The 27,077-nt window shown below is 38.3% G+C and overlaps 1 protein-coding gene across 3 annotated transcripts in view; it reads right to left on the bottom strand.

The window, feature by feature from the left end:
* GAREM1 (GRB2 associated regulator of MAPK1 subtype 1) overlaps positions 1–27,077 on the bottom strand; it is a 219,469-nt gene that overhangs the window by 120,510 nt on the left and 71,882 nt on the right. For 2 of the 3 annotated variants that reach the window (XM_049770208.1, XM_049770206.1), the window contains exon 2: positions 16,782–16,922. In XM_049770208.1, the coding sequence (XP_049626165.1) occupies positions 16,782–16,922 (141 nt within the window). Of the gene's footprint in view, positions 1–16,781; positions 16,923–27,077 lie in introns of those variants that run through there. The other variant, XM_049770209.1, reaches the window with a different exon arrangement.

The following is a 27,077-nucleotide window of genomic DNA, read 5'->3' on the forward strand; positions in this document are numbered from 1 at the left end:
GATTTTATTTTGTTAACATAATTCAGAGTATTTGGAAGGAAAAGAGGGAGGAAGAAAGAGAAAGAGGAAGGGAAGGAAAGAGAGCTGGAAAGAGAAGGGAAGGAAAGACAGGAGGAAAGAGGAAGGAAGGGAGGGAGAGATGGAGGGAGAGTGGGGGGGAGAGAGGAGGGAAGGAAGGAAGTTCAAAGGAAGGAAGGAAGGAAGGAAGGAAAGAAGGAAGGAAGTTCAAAGGAAGGAAGGAAAGAAGGAAGGAAGTTCAAAGGAAGGAAGGAAGGAGAGAGAAAAGACTGTTCTTTAACGGAAATTTTGGTTTTGAGCCATTAAACTGTTCAAACCTATGGCAGGTTCCATGAAAGACAAAGCACTGCTCTCAAGGAGTTTTTTAGCAAAAGAGTAAGATAAAAAATTCAACTATCTTGGGCACAAGTATGAGAAAGATTTCAAAGTGGAAGGAAGAAGGAACTTATTTCCATCTATTGTGTGGAAATTAGAAGATTCTTGAGGAAGGTGATGTTTATCCCAGATTTCACAATGGCTGAATGACTATGATAAATGAGCCCACCAAGTGCAGGAACAGCACAGAGCATGGTGAGGTGGATCTACTGTGCTTAGTGCTTTCTGTATTGGGCTCTGAGCTCTCAACGTGTTTCCAAAAGTTACTATGGTTCAGAAAAGTACAGTCACATAAGGAAGTATTCAGATGTCCAGTGTGTCAGAAACACATGGGAAAAGAAAATAACCTGATGACAGTATAGCAGAGTAGAGAAGAAAAAGTAGCACCTAGGTCTACAGAGCATGTGAGACACAGTAAGAGAAGGTTGGAAAGGAAGCAGCTCTGAGAGAAATTCTTGAGATAACATCAACCTTTGGCACAAAGTTGTTCCGAGAAGCCTCTAAGTAAGAGCACAAAGCAACAGAGGACTACAATGACCACCCAAGGTGAGTGCCTTCACAGCTAGAAAGAAGCCAAGATGATGAAATAAAAAAATGAGCTGTATAGAAAATGCCTGCAAGAAGATGTTAAGAGAAAAATGGAATATTTCAAATGTCGACATGTCCACGGCATTTCGTGTATCTACAAAGATTTTTAATATTTAGGAATTTAAAGTTCTGTTATTTTGCTTGTCTTCAGCTCACTCATTGGTTTGACTCACTAGTAAGACTAATATTGATGTTCTGTAACCAGTTCAGACAAGTTAAAGGCCCTGAAAATGCATGTCTTACTGAAATTGCATAGAGTTGTGACGGAATCGTCTCTCCTCTCAGGCAAAATGTCAGCAAAGTTCACGTGGTTTGTGTATGAACTACCCAGATGGGTAAGTGGTATACCAGAAGGCCGGCACACAACCTGACTGCAGAGTGAGTCATAAGGGTAGGTGATTCCAATTCTAGAAATGTAGTGGAGCGACTTCCTGAAGTTTTAGAAGCATTGCAATCAGTTTTGGAACATATTATAGGTTTGTTTTCCACAGAGGAAAAAAAAAAACTCAAAGTAATTCCTAAAAACTGAAAAGGAACCTTTTAAAAGGTCACACACATCTTAAGAGGTACAAATCCAATATGGAAATCAAATTATGAAGTGAGACAAGCCCATCCCCACCCATGCTATAAACACTCCATTAACAGTGTGGTTACAGGCAGCTTGTGCAAACTTTCCACCTGATGTTAATCACATTATCTCATAGGTTAAATTATACTTGAACTGGACTTATCCCTTTCAAGCACCAACTTTCCACTGAGCGCCCACATACAAGCTGAAAGGAAATAGAAAAAGGACAAGCCTAGGCACCTGGAACTCCAAACACCATTGCAACTTTACGGCAGTTTGTTTTACATTTTTTTTATCCTAGATTTTGTTTGCAAATTCAGTACTATTCTTAATAGTCAATAGGCTGATGTTAGAAAATGGCATTCGAGGAATTCTCAAATCTTTATTAATATTATTTAACTAGAGTGCACACAACAAGTGAAGCCGAGGCAGGGTGACACCAAAAACTGGTCCATTATACTTACTTCTATTTTCTTTCATGCCTCCCATCAAATCTCTTATTGTAAGAAACAAAAACGAAGATATATTTTTTCATCTCAGAACTTATATACATGCATATACTACACACCTCAGCCCTCTTCTCTGCTTTACACTTAAATCACGACCACCAACTGGGCAGATCCCTGGACACCAGCCACAGCTCTAAGTAGCCCCATCTCCATAGGAACCCACTAGGAATCACTTCTTATGAGTTTGTTTTCATTGTCACAGAAATCACTAAAGACAGTAACAGGATTCAAAGATGGAAACTTTGGGTGACAATACCACTTAGGAATTATCAAAATCCCTGGTTGCTGGTTCATAGTCTATTTTTTCCTTTTTGTTACAAAAAAAAGTTTCAAACAATATAAATCATGGAGTCAGCAGCACTGAAATCGCAGGATCCAAACTTTAACAGCCAAACATAAAAAAGTGCCTGTCAGGATGGCAGGCTGGAAGTAGGGAGGTATGAGGAGAAAAAGTGGGAACATTGAGGGAGGGAGGGAGGGAGGTTGACACTGATGGTGGAACACAACTACGAAAAACTTTGTAAATCACGGTGCTTTAATAGAAAAATATAAAATTAAAAATTAAAACAAAAAATTGGACATTGAGAACCTCTTCAAGATTTTACAACCTCAACAATTATAAGCACAGAGTTTATTTTATTTTATTTTTTGGTTTTTGGGTCACATCCGGCAGCGCTCAGGTTCTGACTCTACACTCAGAAATCACTCCTGGCAGGCTCGGGGGACCATATGGGATGCCTGGATTCGAACCACTGTCCTTCTGCATGCAAGGCAAACGCCTTATCTCCGTGCTATCTCTCCAGCCCCACAGAGTTTATTTTTTACCTGTTTTTGCTAAGGTACTAAAGTGCTGGATAAATTATAAGCTCATAATACTGGCATCAGACCTAACAAGAGAGACCTTACAAAGGGTAAGGTGCTTGTCTTGCACATAGCCAATACTGGTTCAACCATTAGCAACTTATATGGTTTCCCAAGTCCCATTAGGAGTCAGGAGTAATCATTGAGTAGTAATCATTGAGTACTGCCAGGTGTGGTTAAAAAAAGACAAATTTCCTTAGTACTTTAACATCATGAATAACCTCATATTCACATTACTAGTCCCTTTTCAACTGGAGGTAGATGCTTACACCCTTTCTTTATCCAGTCTTGAGTAAAAATATAAGAGTGTGGGCCAGAGAGATAGTACGGGAAAGAAGGTTCAATTCCCTCTACTGCACATGGTACCTGAGCACTGCTACGGTACTCCTGAGTATAGAGGTAGGTAGAGTCCCTGAGCACCACTGGATGTGTTCCAAATACATCCCTCACCTCATACAGAAGTAAAACTAAACAAAATATCAGCATGAATACCCTTTTTTTGACAGATAACCCCACTTGGGATCAAAGAGTACAAAAAGGCAGCTACAGACATGGCACCAGGAAGTAAAGAAATAAAGAGTGAGAGAAACAAATGCCTGTCAGAGAAGAAATGGCAGAGACAATTCCCAGGCTCCAGGCTGAGTTAATTGGTTTCCCTTTTCTGATTCATTCCCAGCACCCAGAAGGATTCTACAGATTGCATTACTCGCACAAAACGGATATTAGAAAGAAGTCTCTCGCGACTAAATTCTCTCTTCTCTTTCTCTTTCTCTCTGGATTTTTTTTCAGTTTGTGACAAACATTTAATCCCTGCTTGCTACTTAAACTTGTACTCATTTTTATCCTCCATTTGCTAGGTTTTCTTTCCTTTTCATTCACTAAGATGGCCTTTTTGAAGATGACTGACTTTCTCAGTCATGTTTAAAAGACCTTTCCCCCAGTATCTGTATTTGGTAAGATCACTCCTAGCACGATTCCACACATTTTACTTTTTTACTTTTTCTGGAAGTTCCTCTAGGTAATTTACACAGAGAAAGAATGTCACCTGCATAAAGATGATTTCTGAAAAGGCCAAGGTGTATATCCATGTAACTGGCCCCAAATCAGAATATTGAGAGAAATGCACAAATTTTATGAACTTACTGGCAGATTCTAACCAATTTCATCTCTCCTCTTCTCTTTTCTCCTATCCCTTCCCCTCCCCTCATTCTTTCCCCAACTAGGATGATCAGAAGGCATTCCAAACGGAAAACCTCTTCTAAGACTTTCAGTGATCAGATGTTGGAAGCAGGCCATAGGACCAGATAGCCCATGTTGTAATCATATTTAATAGCTATACAATATTGTACGATACTTAACATTGCTAAAGCTCAGTCTACAAATAGACGAAACACAGGTATTGAGAGAGCCTAACTCATGGCTTTGTGGTAAAGGAAATATGTAAAAATAAAAATATGATGCTGAGTTAGCACAGTGTCTAGGAAAGAATAAGCACTTAAAAGTTTTTAGTTATGGTTCACTGTGACCTAAGCATTCAATTATGGGATTGGAGTAGAGTTCAACTCATAGAACACATGTTAGCATGTGCCGTTCCAAACTCTGATCACTTGTTATTAAAGGGTGTAACCCAAGAGTTTCAAGAATACTACAGAAAATGACTCCGAGTTTTTTTTTTTTTAAAGAGATTTAATTATCTTTTTCTTTGGTTTGAGAACCCCATCTGGAAGTGCTCAGTGGTTACCCTCAGCTCTCTGTTCAGGGTTTGCTTCAGGTGGTGCATAGGGATTATGTGGTGTCAGGAACCGAACCTGGCAAGACATATACACAGTACATTGAGCTACCTTTTCAGTCCAAGAATCCGTTATGTTAAGTCATTATTTCTTAGATGTTCATCACAGGCAAAACTGGCTGAAATACTGTCCGTTGGCAAACTACATTGATCTTTAGTACTCTTTAAAAAGCAAGTTTGGTTACTTCCTGTCTTATCACATAAGCTTGATCCCATGTAATACAGAAAGTACACGAAGTGTTGTTCAACACTAGTAGTTACTTTTGTAAACGGATGATTCATGCTAATTAAAGCTGCAACCCAGAAGAATAAAATTAGCTTGTTTCGACATTTCCTTTTGTTCGGTAATTACAATTCAAGGTTATGTTAAATACCACATTACTATAATTTTGCCCGAGAGACAGACACCGCACATCCCACATTTTTTGAAGGAAAGGCACTGCTGATATCAATCCAGGTGCTTGCTGAATAAGGGTCTTGCAGCCTTCCTCAGTGATTCTAACCAACCTTGTGCTCCGGTGTCACTTGTTTCTGTAAATTCATAGCTAGGAGGAAGTACTGAGATCATTTTAGCTTATTGTAGACTCACCGGATTTGCAGGAGGAGGAGAATTTAAAAATAGAACGTGGCTAGCGTTTACTTCAGATGCTAATGTTCAAGTAGCAATCTGTTCATTCAATGATGACAGCAAGCACTGCATCCATTTAAATTTTCATAGACCCAGTTGGAATTTCACTACCTTTGATGAATGGAGGACAGATCAGCGAGTTCACATTCTGACACATTGGTTTTTCAAAGCCCAGTCTGTACCATGAGCATTTGTTTTGTGATAAAGGAGAAGTGACATTTAATTAATACTCTCCTATACCAGGCAGAGAGATATGCTAGCACATGTTAGTTCTCAAAGTGTTTTCACTCGAACTTCTCAGATAAATCTCAGTGTTCTCGGTTGGAAGCTTTGAGTTTAGGAGAGTAAATAAAATTTCAGAGGCAAGGGAATATCCCAGATTTTGTGGAGCCTGTCTGTACAGTAAAGGGGAAAACAATGAAATGATGAATATTTAATTAGATTTAGGATCTTAGAAGGGTCAACATGAATGAGGAATCCTCACATATGAGCTTTGATCACAGCTAAGTTGACTGATCACTTTGAGCAGCAGAGACAAAGGAATCTGGTTATCTAGAAATATGAACTATAAACTAGAAATCGTTCATATGTTGAAACTTTTGGGGGGGCTTGGACCATAGCCAACATGTCTAGGGGGTTACTTCTTTTTTTTTGTTTGTTTTGTTTTGAGTCCACATGAGATGGTGCTCAGGGGTTACTCCTGGCTCTGCCCTCAGAAATTGCTCTTGGCAGGCTTGGGGGATCATATGGGATGCTGGGGATCAAACCCAGGTTGATCCTGGGTCTGCTGCACCTTACCACCTTACCACTGTGCTACAGGTACAGTCGTAGGGGTTCACTTCTTGACTCTGAGCTCAAGGTTCACTCCTAGCATTACTCAGAGGACCTAACAAGGGAACTAACAAGGGTTGGTAGCCCACAGTATGGGTGCTTTAACTCCTGTCCTATACTCTGGTCCCACAGAAACTATTGGTTATAATTCAGGTGTACTGTTGTTATAATAACCTTTTTAGTTTTTAGAAATAAGGTTGTTTTTTGTTCTTTAATAAGTCAGGATAAATAAGGGTGCGAATGTAGGGGTGAGCAGAAATGTAAGAGGCAAGGTATACAGGAATTTTCAGAGGAAGGCTAATAGCACTTTGGAAGATTTGAATATTCTGAATGCAAACCATTTCTATATGATCCTTAGAAAATCAATGCCCTGGGGCCCGGAGAGATAGCTCAGCGGCCTTTGCCTTGCAAGCAGCCGATCCAGGACCAAAGGTGGTTGGTTCGAATCCCGGTGTCCCATATGGTCCCCCGTGCCTGCCAGGAGCTATTTCTGAGCAGACAGCCAGGAGTAACCCCTGAGCACCGCCGGGTGTGGCCCAAAAAACCAAAAAAAAAAAAAAAAAAAAAAAAAAAAAATAAAAAAAATGCCCTTTTGGGAGCAACAATAAGTCAGAAAGTTTAGGTGGAAGCTTGTCTGTGATGATATTTGAGTAAGACTTGTGTGAAAATAGCAAATACTTTCTTAACACTATGCCAGTTTTTCTTGAGTGGTTTCCTTGCTGTTAGCAAAATATGTGATGCCAACAGAGCACATTCTCTCACAATAAATTGTTTGTTATACTAAGAAAATTCATTTCATCCAAAATAAAAACCTTATTTTTCCCAAATGAGGAATGTCTGTATTTTTTTTCTGACAGAAATATAGCTAGTAATTTCAGAATTCAGGATAAGGTCATTCTATTACCACAATATATCATAGTAAGATTTTGATAAAAATTTCATATTTGCCTTTCCCACAGTTTTATAAAATTATTTTCATGTGAGGATTTCACTGTAAAGTTCTGATAAAGATACATGGGGTATTTAAAAAAAGAGAGAAAGCGAAACACTGGGCCAGAGCAAGAGCTTGGTGGGTAGCGTGTTTGCCTTGCAAGTGGCCCACTTAGGCCACTATACCCCTATAGTCCCCCAAGTCGGCCAGGAGTGAATCCTGAGCACTGCTGGGTATGGGGGAGAGAGAGAGAGAGAGAGAGAGAGAGAGAGAGAGAGAGAGAGAGAGAGAGAGAGAGAGAGAGAGAGAGAGAGAGAGAGAGAGAGAGACAGAGAGAGAGAGACAGAGAGAGAGACAGAGAGAGAGAGACAGAGACAGAGACAGAGAGACAGAGACAGAGAGACAGAGACAGAGAGAGAGACAGAGAGACAGAGACAGACAGAGAGACAGAGAGACAGACAGAGAGACAGAGACAGAGAGAGACAGAGAGACAGAGAGAGACAGAGACTGACAGACAGACAGAGACAGAAACAGAGAGAGACAAAGACAGAGTCAGAGAGAGACAGAGACAGAGAGAGACAAAGACAGAGTCAGAGAGAGACAGAGACAGAGACAGAGAGAAAAAGATAAAGAGACAGAGAGAATATATGGTGCAAGTGTTCTTAATTAAGATTTCCTAAAATGGTTGAATTATTATTGTTGTTGTTGTTTTTGGACCACACCCGGTGATGCTCAAGGGTTACTCCTAGCTATGCGCTCAGAAATTACTCCTGGCTTGGGGACCACATGTGACCCCAGGGATCAAACTGCGGTCCGTCCTAGGCTAGCATGAGCAAGGCAGACGCCTCACTGCTTGCACCACTGCTCCAGCCCCATGTGCAAAGCAAATGCCCTATTTGCTTAACTATCACTTCAGACCCAAAGATCTAAATTTTAGTACCACTTAGAATGTATGCGATTAGGGCTTTGTGTGGTTGCCCAGGCTGTGAACTGAACAGTTCCAAGGAACACTATTTATGAATGTCAAACATTGGAAAATATCAAGTGCAAGTTTTGGGATATCTTCTTATCTGACGCTGTGAATGTGCATTCTAAAACAAAGGGTACTCAACTACATAGCTTAGCCATACATGCATCTTTTATAATCCATATGCCAAATTTACAGTCAAGATCAATTAAACCAAATCCTCTAAAAATGGAACTTTGCATCATTGCTTTTAAAATTTCTCTGAATGATTGAATCCAATGTGTAAGCAAATTTGAGAGTCTTTTTTTTTTTTTTTGGCTTTTGGATCACACCCAGCAACATTCAGGGGTTACTTCTGGCTCTACACTCAGAAATCGCTCCTGGCAAGCTCAAGGGACCATATGGGAATGGGATGCTGGGATTCGAATTACTGTCCTTCTGCATGCAAGGCATGCTATCCATGCTATCTATCTGGCCGCAAATTTGAGTCTTAAGCTGAAAACATCTGCAATCATCTAATTTAAATTTTGCACATATTTCAAAGGAGTCATAGAGGTTTTCGAATTAAAAAACTTAATAAGTAGTATATAGTTCAACAGGCAAGTGCAGCTATACACTTACCTGTAGGAAACAATAACCCAATGAAGACTGGGAATAGGCACCAAATAAAAGTGATGCAGGACATATACAATGGGAGAAACTCAGGGACAGTAGAAAATGCTTGTACCTTCCTGGCACAGAGAAAAGTTCTTAGAAAGCCATGATTGAGGAAGGGAAACTGGGATGCATTGGGAATGGTATAAATGGAAAAGAATCAAGTCTATTCAGAAAGGGTTAAGCTGTAAAGGAACTGACCTAAGCCAGTCCTTTGGATAGCCTAAAGCAATACTTCGGTTGGGAACTGAGTGGAGCCTAAAGAGACAGACACAAAGAAATGATGAAATTGAAAGCATCTCTTTGGCAACATGATCTGATAGAATTTCACAATCTGATAGAATTATTCACAATTCTTCACAATGTGGGGAGACTAAGAGACACAACAGATTTGGTATCTAGAAATTGTATCCAGGAAGCACAACTGTATACTTTCCATTTCTGTATTACACAAAAGACAGGAACCAGTTGTTTGGACTTGCCAAAGTCCCGTAAATCTCACTTGTTGGGGAACCCCCTTAGTCAGGTGATGACCAGTGTTTCCAGTTCAGTCCCTTTGTCCTGGCTCCCATCCTTTCACTTCCAGTACTTTTTATTGCAATATGCTCATTTCCTTTTCTCCATGAAGTCTACTTCTTCTTTTTGTTTGTTTTTGGGTCACACCCGGCAGCACTCAGGAACTACTCCTGGCTCTAAGCTCAGAAATCGCTCCTGGCAGGCTCAGGGGACCATATGGGATGCTGGGACTTGAACTACTGTCCTTCTGCATGTAAGGCAAACTCTGTATCTCCATGCTATCTCTACGGCCCCCAAAGTCTACTTCTATGGCTAAATATATGAATCCCAGAAGTCAGAGCCTCAAGTCATCGGAATTCTTTTATATAAAGAAAAATGTTTGAGAAGCTTGGCCATATTAACAACTGATGGTTACTACAACAAAAGGAGGGGGAACCAAACCATTCATTCAATAAATATTAAACACACACTATTTGTTGCTCTGTGAGAACTGTAAAGTATCACTCAAAAGCATAATGGTAGTCTAGAGCTACACACTTTCCTAGAGCGACTCTGTGTCCTGCTACAGACTTGAAAAATCAGTAATAGTAGAGAAAAAGTCAAGAACCTTTATATAATGAACCATAAGTATCAGAAATAGAGAAAGTAACCTTTTCTTTTTATAAGGAATGCATTTATAAGTCATTACTACTTAAAGTTGATCAAGCCAAAAAATGCATCCTAAACTCCCCTTACAAGGCTGGCACATAGAGGACTTAATAAGACCTAGTTAATTGGAATGACTTATAAACAGAGTCAAAGTGAAGTGAGAAGGCAACCCTTACCCTGATTTAACACAAGTGTGAGATCAACTGATTTTTAAATATCTCACAGCAGACAAGGACCTGTCCAGGTATCTGAACTTCTAATTAACTGCTTTTAAAACCAGGCCAGAGTTCTTACTTATGAAATGGCATCTTGTGAAATCCTGACATCAGGCCCATTCACAAAAGCAATGCTCCAAGTGGCACCTAGACTATTCAGAGAGAGTAGAACTCAGCTATATACATTTACTGTCATACAAGTCCAGAAATATTTTTGGTGTTTGAACAGTTTTCATTTTATAAAGACCTCGTAAAATCTGTTTCAGGGATATTGGCCATGGGTCTTGAACACTTTGGTGGTGGAAGTAACTATACAGCAAGACCATAAGAATCAACCATTGTAAGCACGTAACTCAAAAATTATAATTTTTTTTTTTAAATAGTTTGGGGACCAGAGACTCTGGTCCTATACCCAGCATCACATATGGTCCCCTGAGTATCTTTAGGAGCAACTTTTAAAACACAAATGTGTGATTTTGAAGCTGCCCAGTGAGTAAACTCTGGCTGTGGGGGTCGCCATCTAATAACCTGAGCTCTCTGGCCTGTGGAGGCTCCTCCCTGCTGTGCCTTTGATCACTCTTGAGGACTTCAAGGGAAACTTCTCCTGTGCCTGTCTGTGTTTCTGAATACCTGAAGGTCTCCTCAGAGGACTAGGGAGAGCACTCCAAAAAAACTGTCAACTAGAGGCAGCAGAAGAGCATGGCCGCTCTGCTTCGTGGCCTCGCACTCTTTCCAACCAATGAACCTCAGCACAACACGCCGGAAAAACCACACTACAAGCATGACAATGGGGAAACCTCGCAGGCAAACACCATGCACAGAGAATGAAGATGTAAGCTCGGACGACCTAATAAATTCCAACCACCTGATTAACCTCTAGGATAAGGAAATTAAAATAGCAATGTTTCCAAAAATGGAAGATGTTTGTAGAACTCAAAGAAAGCATAGATTGATCTGAACAGAACACAAAGACAGAAATCAGAAAACTCCAAGCTGAAATAACAGATCTGAAAAACACAGTAGCTCAACTGAAAACCTCAATGGATGGCCTCACCAACAGAGTAACAGCAGCTGAGGAGAGAATCGGAGTACTGGAAGAAATGATGCAGAAAAAACTCAACACAGCAGAAGAAATTGGAAAAGAACCTTAAGACAAACGAACAGGCAATGGAAAAAGTACTCAAGGAATGTGAACAGATGAAAATAGAAGTCTTTGATAAACTCAACAGAAACAACATAAGAATCATTGGAGTCCCAGAGACCCAGGTAGGAGATCTCCAGGAAGAATCAACTGTCAAAGACATCATTAAAGAGATACTCCCAGAGTTAAAGACTACATGCAATCAAATCCTGCATGCTCGAAGAGTACCAGCTAAAAGGCACCCAAAGAAAAACACCCCTAGACACATCCTCATTACAATGACAAATCTCACAGATAGAGACAGAATACTGAAAGCAGCAAGATCAAAAAGGGAAATTACATTCAAAGGAGCATCCCTAAGACTTACAGCAGATACGTCACAAGAAACTCTCAAGGCCAGAAGACAGTGGTGGGATATTGTGACAAGACTGAATGAAAAGAACGCCTCACTGAGAATACTGCACCCAGCCCAACTCATGTTCAGGTTTGAAGAAAGAATACATAGCTTCATGGATAAACAACAGCTCAGAAACTTCACAAATGAAAAACTAGCCTTAAAGGAAAAACTGACAAGAGAGACCAACAAACAAGGCAAACTTATTTACAAAGATGACATTAAATCCTATGACAGTCATCTTCCTAAATGTCAATGGATTAAATTCACCAATTAAAATACACAGAGTGGCAAAATGGGTCAAAAAGATGAATTCAACCATCTGCTGCCTACAAGAAACACATCTGAATAGTCAGAACAAACATAGACTCAAAATCAAAGGTGGGAGGAAAATCATCCAAGCAAACAACACCCTCAAAAAAGCTTGGGTGAGGGCCCGGAGAGCTAGCACAGCGGTGTTTGCCTTGCAAGCAGCCGATCCAGGACCTAAGGTAGTTGGTTCGAATCCCGGTGTCCCATATGGTCCCCCGTGCCTGCCAGGAGCTATTTCTGAGCAGACAGCCAGGAGTAACCCCTGAGCACCACCGGGTATGGCCCCCCCCCCAAAAAAAAAAAAAAAAAAAAAGCTTGGGTGGCCATATTAATATCTGATGACACCAACTAATATTCAGAAAAGTGGTAAGGGAAAAAGATGGACACTATGTACTAATCAAGGGATATGTGCAACAGGAAGAAATCAGACTATTAAACATATATGCACGCAATGAGAGAGACCAGCAAATTATCTAATACAGTTACTGACAAATCTGAAAGAAGAAATCAATAATAACACAATAATTGTGGGAGAGCTCAACACGCCCATATCAACACTTGATAGGTCAACCAGACTGAAACCCAACAAAAACATACTAGCCCTGAAAAGAGTAATGAAAGAAAGAGGACTAGTGAATATATATAGGACACTACATCCCAAAAAACCTGGATACACATTCTTCTCAAATGTACATAGGTGATTCTCCAGGATAGACTACATGCTGACACATAAAACATACCTCCATAAAATCAAGAGGATAGAAATCTTGCAGGCTACCTTTGCTGATCACAAGGCTCTGAAATTAGATGTGAACTACAAAGGCACATAGAAGAAAAACTTTAACAATTGGAAATTAAACACCCTGCTACTGAACAACCAGTGGGTCCAAGATGAAATAAAAAAGGAAATCAAAACTTTCCTGGAAACAAATGATAATGAAGACACAAACTGCCAGAATCTATGGGACACAGCAAAAGTGGTCCTGAGAGAAAAATTTATAGCTCTACAAGCAGACATCAGGAAGGAAGAAGGAGCATGCCTGAATAAATTAATGACACAGCTCAAAAAATTAGAAAATGACCAACAAAAGGAACCAAAAATAGGGAGACAGAAGGAAATAACAAAGCTGAAAGCAGAACTCAATGAAGTGGAAAACAAAAAAACATCCGTAAGATCAACAAAAGCAGAAGTTAGTTCTTTGAAAAAATAAACAATATTGATAGAACATTGGCAAAACTCACAAAGAAAGAGAGAGAAATCTGATCATCTGTATTAGAAATGAAAAGGGGGAGATCACGACAGATATTGCAGAGATCCAAAGGGTAATCAGAGACTACTTTGAGCAACTTTATGCTACTAAACATGAGAACCTAGAAGAAATGGAAAAATTCTTGGACATTAATAACCTTCCACAGTTAAGTAAGGAGGATGTAGCATATCTAAACACCCCCATCACTACTAAAGAAATTGAAACTGTAATCAAACATCTGCCCAAAAGGAAAAGCCCCAGGCCCAGATGAATTTCCTAATGAATTTTTTTAAATCTTTCAAGAGGAGCTACTACCAATCCTAGCCTGGCTGTTCCATGAAATTGAAAAAACAGGAACACTCCCAAACAGCTTTTATGAAGCCAACATCACCTTGATACCAAAACCAGACAGAGATGCTGCCAATAAAGAAAATTACAGACCAATATCCCTGATGAATGCTGATGCAAAGATCTTCAACAAAATCCTGGCAAGTAGGATCCAATTCATCATCAAGAAGATCATACACTACGACCAAGTAGGTTTCATCCCAGGAATGCAAGGATGGTTTAATATCCGTAAATCTATCAACATCATACACAACATCAACAAGAAGAAAAATAAAAATCCCATGATCATATCAATAGATGCAGAGAAAGCATTTGATAAGGTCCAACACCCATTCTTAATCAAAACTCTCAGCACGATAGGAATGAAAGGAACCTTTCTCCATCTAGTTGAAGCCATCTACCACAAGCCAATGGCAAATATTATCCTCAAGAAAGAAAAACTAAAAGCCTTTCCTCTAAATTGTGGTACAAGACAAGGCTGTCCGCTCTCACCACTCCTCTTCAACATAGTACTGGAAGTTCTTGCTATAGCAATCAGGCAAGAAAAAGATATCAAGGGAATCCAGATAGGAAAGGAAGAAGCCAAAGCTCTCATTCTACCAAAAAGCTTCTAGAAATAATAGACTCATATAGCAAGGTGGCAGGCTACAAAATTAACACACAGAAATCAAAGGCCTTTTTATACACCAATAATAATAGGGAAAAGATGGAGGTTATGAAGGCAATCCCATTCACATTAGTGCCACACAAACTCAAATATCTTGGAGTCAACTTGACCAAAGACTTGAAAGATCTATACAAAGAAAACTATAAAGCCCTTTTCCAAGAAATAAGAAAGGACACATGGAAATGGAAACACATACCCTGCTCATGGATTGGCAAGATTAACATCATCAAAGCATTGTACAGATTTAATGCAATCCCTCTAAAGATACCCATGACATTCTTCAAAGAAGTGGATCAAACACTTATGAAGATCATGAGGAACAATAAACACCCTCGAATAGCTAAAGCATTCCTAGGGAAAAGGAAAATGGGAGACACTACTTTCCCCAACTTTAAACTGTACTACAAAGCAATAGTTATCAAAACAGCATGGTATTGGAATAAAGACAGGCCCTCAGATCAGTGGAATAGGCTTGAGTTCTCAGACAATGTTCCCCAGAAATACAATTACCTAATTTTTGACAAAGGAGCAAGAAATCCTAAGTGGAGCAGGAAAAACCTCTTCAACAAGTGGTGCTGGCAGAACTGGTTAGCCACTTGCAAAAAAGCAAACATAGACCCCCAGTTAACATCATGTACGAAGGTAAAATCCAAATGGATTAAAGACCTTGATATCAGACCTGATACCATAAGGTACATAGAACAACACGTCGTAAAACACTCCATGACATTGAGACTAAAGGCATCTTCAAGGAGGAAACTGCACTTTCCAAACAAGTGGAAGCAGAGATCAACAGATGGAAATACATTAAGCTGAGAAGCTTTTGCACCTCAAAAGAAATAGTGCCCAGGATACAAGAGCCACCCACTGAGTGGGAAAAACTATTCACCCAACACCCATCAGATAAGGGGCTAATCTCCAAAATATACAGGGCACTGACAGAACTTTACAAGAAAAAAAGTCTAATCCCATCAAAAAATGGGGAGAAGAAATGAACAGATGCTTTGATAAAAAAGAAATACAAATGGCCAAAAGGCACATGAAAAAATGCTCCTCGTCACTAATCATCAGGGAGATGCAAATCAAAACAACGATGAGATATCATCTCACACTACAGAGAATGGCATACATCACAAAAAATGAGAACAATCAGTGCTGCCGGGGATGTGAAGAGAAAGGAACTCTTATCCACTACTGGTGGGAATGCCGTCTAGTCCAACCTCTATGGAAAGCAATATGGAGATTCCTCCAAAAATGGAAATTGAGCTCCCATTCAATCCAGCTATTCCACTCCTAGGGATATACCTACCCTAAGAACACAAGAATACAATACAAAAACCCCTTCCTCACACCAATATTTATTGCAGCACTATTCACAATAGCCAGGCTCTGGAAACAACGTCTGATGCCCTTCAACAGACGAATGGCTAAAGAAACTGTGGTACATATACACAATGGAATATTATGCAGCCATCAGGAGAGATGAAGTCATGAAATTTTCCTATACATGAATGTACATGGAATCTATCATGCTGAGTGAAATAAGTCAGAGGGAGAGAGAGATAGACGCAGAATAGTCTCACTCATCTATGGGTTTTAAGAAAAATAAAAGTCATCTTTGCAACAATCCTCAGAGACAATGAGAGGAGGGCTGGAACTTCCAGCTCACTTCATGAAGCTCACCACAAAGAGTGGTGAGTGAAGTTATAGAAATAACTACACTGAGAACTACCATAATCATATGAATGAATGAGGGAACTGGAAAGCCTGTCTGGAGTACAGGTGGGTGTGGGGTGGGATGGAGGGAGAGTTGGGACATTGGTGGTGGGAATGTTGCACTGGTGAAAGGGTGTTCTTTACATGACTGAAACCTAATCACAATCATATATATAATCAGGATGTTTAAATAAAGGAAAAAACAAACCACAAATGTATAATAGAAAATAAAAACAAAAAACAAAAAAACCACAAATGTGGTCCCTAAAACAAAAACTTTCTCCCTTCTCCCTCTAAAAAAAAAAAGTTTGCTAAAACTTTTTAGCAAGGAGGGGAGAGAAGGAGGGAAATCATGGGACATTGGTGGAAGGATGCCGATACAGTAGGTGGGTTTGGAGCTGGAATGCTATGTGTCTGAGGCTAAATTGATAGGATTATTTATTTATTTATTTATTTAGGTTTTTGGGTCACACCCGGCAGTGCTCAGGGGTTACTCCTGGCTATGTGCTCAGAAATCACTCCTGGTAGCCTTGGGGAGCCATATGGGATGCTAGGATTCGAACCACCGTCCTTCTGCATGCAAGGTAAATTCCCTACCTCCATGCTATATCTCCAGGCTCCATAGCATTTTAAATTATATGTATTACAAATAAAAAAATGAAGAAATTTAAAAAATCTTTTCTAACTATACACATTCATCAGACATTCTTATATAAAATGGACTGAAATTTTACTGACAAAATGATTAATAAAAGTATTTGATATTTTATGAGTTATAGTTTATAAACAATTCCTATTTTCTTAGTGTGAAGGAAAAAGTTGACACAGTCAACTCCTTGCCTTGAGGAGTTTTACCTGCATAATGTACCGGAATCTCTATCTTTGGCCCAATGACATAGTGCCCCTCCTCCAAGCTGTGAGCAGTGATGGTTGTCCACTGCCGGCAGGAATGAATCAGAAGGTAGTCATTCTCTCGAAGCCCCTCTATGCACTCTCCTAGAAAACAGAATGTCATTTAAAAATTAGAATTGGCATCTATTTATTCCATACTCTGCAACAGGAATCAATACTTAGCTAATGCAGAATTTGACTGTTTACACCAAGGTAATTTACTTTTGAACTAGCAATAATGAAAATGATGTCCCATACCAAATCGATAATTCTATACATGGTTCCTTGAAAATATTCCCTCGTATTGCAAAGATATTTTCCAAGGCCTCATTTTACCTAAATGACTATGTTAAACAAACATGAAGTATTAACAATATAAAATACTATATACAAGTATAGTATATATTATTTCACGTTTTAAAATAACATGAGGGAGCTATTGTTTCTTCTTTATAAGTAAGAATATTTAGGTTTTATTAGGGTTGTTAAAAAAATATGTCTGAGTGCACAAATTTAGGCAGAGGACCCAGGTCTAGGTCAAATTGATTCCAAAGCTTATGTTCTTAATTACTTTAATGTAATTAACAATTATATTAGGACACCCTCTATATATGGAAAACACCCTTTAAGTATGGAAAACATACTTAAAATGAAATACATTCTCTTCACCCATGAAAAAAGAAGGAACAAGAATAGTTGGTGATTCATACAGTAGTTGTGAAGATATATGGTGACATTGATGGAAAATCTGTCGTGCAAAGCCTATATATTCTAACAGAAATAATCAAGAAAATATCAGTTATTAATTTCACTATAAGCGGTCTCTCCCTAAATGGTAATTCTTCTATAAACTCTATGGTTTAGGTTATATTATACTTTTACAAATGAAGACACTGTGATTCAGAGCAATTCAGAAACAAAGCAGCACAGCTAAGTAGTAGCAGACACTGAGTTGAGGATCAATTCCTAGGTCTCTCTCTGGGCTCCTTCAATGCCAGAGTGCAGTGTGCTTCGAAAACCACTGAACTGTCAGTGAATTCTATGAAGCAAGAAGCTGACTTTCAACTTCCAATCTCACTTGTTCACTCATCCAATATGACCACTACTACTCCCAGAACTAGGGACACACATCAGTGAACACAACAAAATTCCTGCCTGGGAATATGTGCCACACAACAGGACACTGATATAGTGTTTCCTGATCAAAAAGGACAATGGAAATATGAATTAGAAAGTGAAAGGGGCTACTGGGGAGGGAGAATTAAATACACAACTCCTCACTTAGCATAGTCAATAGTTTCCTAAACACTGATTTTCCATGCAACAACATATAAAGAAACCAAATTTACCAAAATAGGCTAAATGGTAAAAGACAATTCTTAATTTGCTGCAGCAGATTTCTGGTCAGAAAATAACTGTTCAGTGGAACATCAAAAAGCCTCAAACACTTCTAATATCAATCGATCATTTGTATTCATTCACTCATTTACTTCATTCCTCAAACTATGTATTCTCTTTCAAGCTTGTAGAAGACTGGATGGAGTCTGTCTTGGGAGATCAGGGGAAGCAGGAACTAAACCCGGACAGGACACCCTTCCCTGGAGGGTGCACTCACTGCCCACATCCACATTCAGACAGAGACAACTGAGATACAACAATATATCTAGTGTGCCCATCTTTGGGGCGTGGGAGGAAACCAGTGATCAAAGCCAAGTCCAAAAGGCCAAAGGGAAGGAGCTCTTCAAAATCCACACATGAGGGCAGTAGCCCCAACCAACCATCAACTGTCTTACCATCAACAATTAAATGAACTCAGGTTATTCAAAGGCCCTACTTGTAAAGAAAGAGCAAGGGATTATTGAATAGAGATGAAAAATGAAAACACATTGCAAGTTTGTTTTGCTCTTTCTCATACAACAATGGAAGAGTTCAGTGTCTCCCCACAAATGACCAAGATTTGGTCTCCCCATTCAAGTAGTTTTAAACTCTCATCCATAGGTTATGTTCATATGTAATATAATATGAGGCATAAGGTATGATAATAAGGGCATAAGGTAGAATGTGGGCAAGATAAGAGAAATTTAGAGTGGAGTTGGGAAGTTTGGAAGAGAATATCAGTATTAAATATTCCATGAGAGAGTTGCATTGGGAGGTGGCTTTTTTCTTGAATCATGAGTTTGCTAAGAAGACACATTGAGGAGCCAATTGGAGGCTTTTGCATAAGAGAATAGCTGATACTCTGTTTAAGGAAAATTAATTTGGTAGTACTCTATAAGATATCTTGGAAAATAGAAAAAGCAGAGCCACGGGGGGTGGGGGGAACACAGGAAACTCAGGAGAAAAACATTGTTGTAGAGGGATAAAGGGGAAATATCATTTTCTGCAACTATATTGTTACATCATGAAAATGGTTTTAATTTTATTCCATGGTGAGCTCTAAAGAAGCAGCCAAGAAAAAATTTGCAGTCAAGTTAATCCAAATGAAAATTTAATGTTAAATCCTACTGCTAGCTGATATAATAAACACTCTACCAAGAGGATTCAGAATGATTTCTGAAGCTATAAAATATTAAGAAACTGGTGCCTATTTTTGAGCTTATGTTTTGTTGTTGCCTTTTTTTTTATTAACTGAAACATGTGCATGCTTTAGGCAAATTAAGTTTCACAAAATTGTCTAGAAATAAAAACTTACTATGCTCTTAAAATATCCTAGGGAAGACCACTAATAGAAACAATACATATTAAAATGAATTCATAGAGTCAACAGTTTTGTGATTATTATCCTGTTGCTTAACTATATGTATATAATGTACTAAAACAGCATAATTGGCTCAACTATATAGTAACAAAAGGGCTAAAAGAACCACATGTTATATTCCAAAATATGGTAATGCTATCCTGAAATTTCTTCTCATCTAACATGTCTCTATAATCTACTTGCCTATTTGGTCTTTAACACTGCATTACATACCTATTAAAAATCACTTTAGACTCTATGCCACAACACATGAGAACCTGGCAGAAATGGACAAAATCTTGGACTCACAACCTTCCACGGCTAAATAAACATGAGGTAGCATATCTAAACAGCCCGATTATTATTGAGGAAATTAAAATGGTGATCAAAAGTCTTCCCAAAAACAAAAGCCCAGGCCCAGATGGGTTCACTAATGAATTTTTCAAACCTTTCAAGAGTAACTTCTACCAATTCTTTTAAGGCTCTTTTCATAAAATTGAAGAAACAGGAATACTTCCAAATAGTTTCTATGAAGCTAACATCACCTTGATACCAAAAACAGACAGTGATGCTGCCAAAAAAAGAAAATTACAGACCAATATCCCTGATGAACACAGATGCTAAGATACTCAACAAAATTCTGGCAAATAAAATTCAATGCATCATCAAGAAGGTCATCCACCACGACCAAGTAGGTTTTATCCCAGGAATGCAAGGATGGTTTAACATCCGTAAATCAATCAACATAATACACCATATCAACAAATAGAAAAACAAAAATCATATGATCATATCAATAAATGCAGAGAAAACATTTGATCAAAACATTCTTGATCAAAACTCTCAACAAGATGGGAATGAAAGGAATTTTTCTCAATATAGTCAAGGCCATCTACCACAAAACAATGGCAAATATTATTATCAATGGAGATAAACTAAAAGCCTTTTCCATAAAATTTGGTACAAGACAAGGCTGCCCTCTCTCACCACTCCTATTCAACATAGTGCTGGAAGTACTTGCCATAGTGATTAGGCAAGAAAAAGATATCAAGGGCATCCAGATAGGAAAGGAAGAAGTCAAGCTCACACTGTTTGCAAATGACATGATAATTTATTTAGAAAACCCTAAAGACTCTACCAAAAAGCTTCTAGAACAATAGATTCATATAGCAAAGTGGCAGATTACAAAATTAACACGCAAAAGTCAATGGCCTTCTTATACACTAATAATGATAGAGAAGAAATGAACATTTTAAAAAATCTCATTTACATTAGTGTTCCACAAACTCAAATATCTTGGGAATTACTTAACTGAAGAGGTGAAGGACCTATACAAAGAAAACTACAAAAGCTTGCTTCAAGAAATAAGAGAGGACACAAGGAAATGGAGACACAAACCCTGCTCATGGATTGGCAGGATTAATATAATTAAAATGGCAATAGTCCCCAAAGCATTGTACATATTTAATGTGATCCCTCTAAAGGTACCCGTGACATTTTTCAAAGAAGTGGATCAAACACTTCTGAAATTCATTTGGAACAATAAACACCCATGAATAGCTAAAGCAATACTTGGGGAAAATAAATATGTGAGGCATTACTTTCCCTAATTGTAAACTGTACTACAAAGCAATAGTTATCAAAATAGCACATGGTATTGGAATAAAGACATATCCTCAGATCAGTGAAATAGACTTAAGTATTCAAAGAATGTTCCCCAGACATACAATCAACTAATCTTTGATAAAGGGGCAAGAAATCCAAAATGGAGGGCCCGGAGAGATAGCACAGCGGCGTTTGCCTTGCAAGCAGCCGATCCAGGACCAAAGATGGTTGGTTCGAATCCCGGTGTCCCATATGGTCCCCCATGCCTGCCAGGAGCTATTTCTGAGCAGACAGCCAGGAGTAACCCCTGAGCACCGCCGGGTGTGGCCCAAAAACCAAAAAAAAAAAAAAAAAAAAAGAAATCCAAAATGGAGCAAGGAAAGCCTCTTCAAAAAGTGGTGTTGGCACAACTGGTTAGCCACCTGCAAAAAAGCAAACTCAGACCCCCATCTAACACCATGCACAAAGATCAAATCCAAATGGATTAAAGACCTTGATATCAGGCCTGAAACCATAAGGTATTCAGAACAACACATAGGTAAAACACTATGACATTGAGACTAAGGACATCTTCAAGGAGGAAACAGCACTCCCCAAACAAATGTAAGCAGAGATAAACAGATGGGACTATATTAAGCTGAGAAGCTTCTGCACCTCAAAAGGATATAGTGCCTAAGATACAAATGCCACTCACAGAATGGGAGAAACTATTCACCCAATACGCATCAGACAAAGGACTAATATCAATATACAAGATGCTGACAGAAGTTAAGAAAAAAACATATAGCCCCATCAAAAAGTGAGAAGAAGAAATCAACAGACATTTTCTCAAAAAAATAAAAATAAAAATAAAAATGGCCAAAAAAAACACATGAAAAAATGCTCCACATCACTAATTATCAGGGAGATTCAAATCAAAACAACCATGAGGTATCATCTCATACCAGAGAGACTGGCACACATCACAAAGAACAAGAACAATCAGTGCTGGCGGGGATGTGGAGAGAAAGGAACTCTTATGCTGGTGGGAATACCATCTAGTCCAACTTTTACAGAAAGCAATATGGAGATTCTTCCAAAAACGGGAAATTGAGCTCCCATATGATGCAGCTATACCACTCCTAGGGATATACCCTAGGAACACAAAAATACAATACAAAAACCCCTTCTTCACAACTATATTCATTGCAGCGCTATTACAATAGCCAGTCTCTGGAAACAACCAAGATGTCCTTCAACAGATGAATGGGTAAAGAAACTGTGGTACATATACACAATGGAATATTATGCAGCCACCAGGAAAGATGAAGTCATGAAATTTTCCTTTACATGGATGTACATAGAATCTATTATGCTGAGTAAAATAAGTCAGAGGGAGAGAGATAGACACAGAATAGTCTCATCTATGTGTTTTAAGAAAAATTAGAGACATTACTGTAATAAGGTCCAGAGACAATAGAGTTAAGGGCTGGGAGGGCCAGAAGGACCAGTCTACAATCTGAAGCTCACCACAAAGAGTGGTGAATGCTGTTAGGGAAATAACTACACTAACAACTATGTTAAGGAATGAGAGAAGTAGAATGCCTATCACAAATACAGGCAGGGGTGGGGAAGGGAGACATTGGTGGTGCAAATTTGCACTGGTGAAGGGGGTATTTTGTTTATGACTGAAACCCAACTACCAACATGCTTGTAATCATGGTGCTTAAATAAATATTTATATTAAAAAGTGGGGAGAAAGAAATGAATAGACATTTCACTGAGGAAGACCAACAGATAGCCAATACACATAAAAACATCTTCATCATTACTTATCATTAGTAAAATACAAATCAAGGTACAATGATGTACCACCTCACATCAGTGAGGATAGCACATATCAAAAATAATTGGACCAAACTCTTTTGGCGGGGATGCTACAAGAAAGCAACTCTCATCCCCTGCTAGTGGGAATACTGCCTGGGCCAATCCTTATGAAAAACTGTATGGAGGGATCTCAGTAAACTCAAAATTGAGCTGCCATATGACCCAGCAATTCCTCTCTTTGGTATTTATCCCCATGACAGAAAGACGTTCATCCAAATGTATGTATGCATATCACTATTAATTTTAGCAATCAGTACAATAGCAAAGATTTGCATTATAACTAGATGTCCAACAACAGATAAGTAGATCATGATGATGTGGTGTATATATATATATATATATATATATATATATATATAATAAAATACTAAAAAAAATCACTTTAGGGCTGGAGAGATAACATGGAGGTAGGGACATTTGCCTTGAATGCATAAGGATGATGGTTCAAATCCCAGCATCCCATATGGTCCCCCAAGCCTGCCAGGAGCGATTTCTGAGCGTAGAACCAGGAGTAACCCCTGAGCGGTGCCTGGTGTAACCCATAAACTAAGAGAAAAAAAAGCACTTTAATATGTAGATTTACAAGCCAGGAAACTTCACAATCACAAATTTTAAACAAATACTTACAAATATCACAAATATCTATATCTTAGGCAATGCAACCAATGTAATTTAATCACCTTTCAGGTGTCTCCTACTTTTTCTTTACCTCCTTTACATGAGCTATTACTATTAAAGTTAAGTCTACAGCCCACTCTCAGACTATTCACTGATTCGCCTTGTAATCTAACATACTTCCCAAGGAAACAATTAGTTGTCCATAACTCCTAATGCATGCTACTTATTGCTAACATCTATTCTGAACTACTAGTCTAAAATCTATTTTCTGCACAGTTCTTGGATGCTTCCTTACTATTCATCTGACGTTAGGTATTCATTCAATATCCATGTAGGAATGGACCAACTATGTTCTAAGACCTGGCAACATAAAGTGAACTTAGTACCAGCATTCATGGAACCAATATCTTGGCTGGGTTTTCAATCTTTGGTTCTTCATTCTTCCAATTTATTTAAATATTACAGTAGATGAAACTTTTGTACATTTTTCCTGCTCATATCTGCTTTCAACGGACCCCATTCATAGAGAAAAAGGCTTTTCTTTCCTTTTTGGCTGTGTGCATGAGTGCACATACACCAGGGAATAACCCCCAAACCTCGTACATGACTATATCCCCAGCCCTAATGAATCAAATTTAACTAAAGACCCCTGAAAACCAGTTGCAAAGGGAAGGTGATCTTACATCTCCCATTCCACGTTAGAGCTCAAAGAACCCATTCTCTGCTCCACACACTGCACTCACATAATGTGGACACCTTTTTGCCTTGCTTTCACTTACGTGGGCCTCTCGATTTCTACTTCCTCACTGCTTCCTCCACATTCTTGACAAGCCAGTTCAAATGCCACCTTTATGAAGCTCTTCTTAATATGATGAACCCTTTCACTTAAACATTGGAATCGTACTGATTTCATAGCTTTGTTTATATTCTAGGCAGAATTTAAATGTTAATTAAATTTAATTTAAATAAAATTAAAATTTTAGAAATACGAACATAGAGATATTTCTTTGAATTTATGTTTATACATTTAACAACATCACAATAAAAAATTTAACACTCTACAAATTATCAGCTTTTGTTTCTTCCTTTTAAGGCTGATATTTATATTTACATTTTCATAAAAACAGTCATAGGGGCTAAGAAACAAAGAACCTTCAGGCCCATTCTGTATATATGATCCTCCCTTAATCATTTTCCTTACCAGTACACACAAAAACAAGGAAGCAGCACAGACTTACAGTTTAGTACTTATAGTATTTTAATAATGTGTTCGTTTATTCAAAATACTTTCCCCAAATACTGATTCTTATATTTTTTTTAAAAATGTTGCTTGTAACTATGTTTATTTTATTTAAATTGTAATTAAGTTAATATTTAGGGCATAAATATAAATGATGTGCCTTTATATATTATTTGTAATATATTTGAATCAGTTTAAATAGGTTTATCTTAATTCCCTCCTAAGTTCATTTTTATTTTTAGACATGGAATGAGTATTCTTGGTTAATAATTTATAATGTTTGGATATTAACCTGTTAGCCACTGGTGAGGTTTCAGTTAAGACTGGACTAATGACAGAGAACTAAACTGACATATACTCCTCCCACCCCAGTTAACTGGTATTCTGTCATCCTCATGGCATACAGAACGAAAGTGAGATTTTATAGAGTCCTTTAAGTTTGTCATAATTTTGGCAGTTGGTATGTTAAACTGCTTCTTGCTTTCTATAGGAGTTTCTTTTTCTGAATGCTGAATTTCACAATATAGTAACAGACTTAGTGGACAATTTGGGGTTCTATCACTATGAAACACATGTTTTTTTTATCTTTCCAAGTCTAAGAATCCAACCACTCTATTTTACACATTAAACATAAAATCTTTGTCTTACTTTTCTTTTGGAATAAATTTTATCTTTGGTTAGTTTGGTTATTTCTCCCCTGATAGGTAGAACCTCATCTATGATGGCCACATATATTTTCTGACTAACTTACAAAAAACCCAATTCACATAATTTAATATATTATATTGTCAATATATAGATAATGAGAACCAGATTTGCTACTAAACTTGGCTTGTTTGTTTTATATCAGTTATGGATATAAACCATTCCTTATGCCATAGCTAAACCTATCAACATTGGATAAATCTATTAATTTTATGATATCTGAGCTGCTTCTTTTTTTTTTTTTTTTTTTGGTTTTTGGGCCACACCCGGCAATGCTCAGGGGTTACTCCTGGCTGTCTGCTCAGAAATAGCTCCTGGCAGGCACGGGGGACCATATGGGACACCGGGATTCGAACCAACCACCTTTGGTCCTGGATCAGCTGCTTGCAAGGCAAACACCGTTGTGCTATCTCTCCGGGCCCATCTGTACTGCTTCTTAATAAAAAAAAAAATCCAATTTAACAGTTGTACAATGCTTTATTTTACCAATGTTAAAAGGAAGATTAGTAAGTGAAAGTATGGTACTGAGTCTTCCTCATTATTAATTATAACTATGTATTTGTTGGGCATTACAATTTTGTGTGTGCACATGAAAGGTACAAATCAATTATATAATTTTCTCTTTTAAACTTGAGATTTTTAAGTGCCTTCAATGGTGAGTTTCTTCCTTTTTGATTACTCTTGCACTGATGTGCTGCCATGCTGTCGATAGTCCTTGCTAATGGGGTATCTTTATATCCAAAATGACACTTTCCATTTCTTGTCCTGGCCTTACCAAGAAAACTGCCCACAGCCACAGCCATCCTTTATGCTCTTTCCTCAGCCAAAGGCTCATAATGAGTTCCTGAAAGTCCTTAGGACAGGCTGAAGAGAACATAGCCATCAGCAGTCGGATTCCATAATAAGAGTTAACGCACCACCCCTTCCATGCCTTGACCACACAGTGAGTCATGGCATTAAATTCCCGGGACAATATTATATCAATGGAAAAAGTGTTTTCACTTGGTTTCAATAATTAGACTACCTTAAGGAACACATTTCTATATCTTATCTTAATGAAAACATCTCTCTGAAAAGCTTCACCACCACGGAAAACTCATGATTATAAAGAGGAAAAAGCATCCACTACCGAGGTTCTTCTAGTCCAATATTCCTTGTAAATGAAAGCATACCTTGAAAATGTGACTATAACTTAGGCTAAAAACTCTTTGTCATTCTCATAATTACATTTCATCCTGTTAACTAAGTGATATACTGAAAGGATATTGAATTAGAACCTTCAAACATTTTAAATGTATGAGGTTTTGTGTTTTTTTGTGTGTGTTTTCAATTTTTATATATATTTTTTTTATTTAAACACCTTGATTACATACATGACTGTGCTTGGGTTTCAGTCATGTAAAGAACACCACCCATCACTAGTGCAACATTCCCATCACCTATCTCCCAAATCTCCCTCCTCCCCACTCAACCCCCGCCTGTACTCTCA

Source organism: Suncus etruscus, chromosome 3 (assembly GCF_024139225.1).
Source record: "Suncus etruscus isolate mSunEtr1 chromosome 3, mSunEtr1.pri.cur, whole genome shotgun sequence".
Taxonomy (NCBI): domain Eukaryota; kingdom Metazoa; phylum Chordata; class Mammalia; order Eulipotyphla; family Soricidae; genus Suncus; species Suncus etruscus.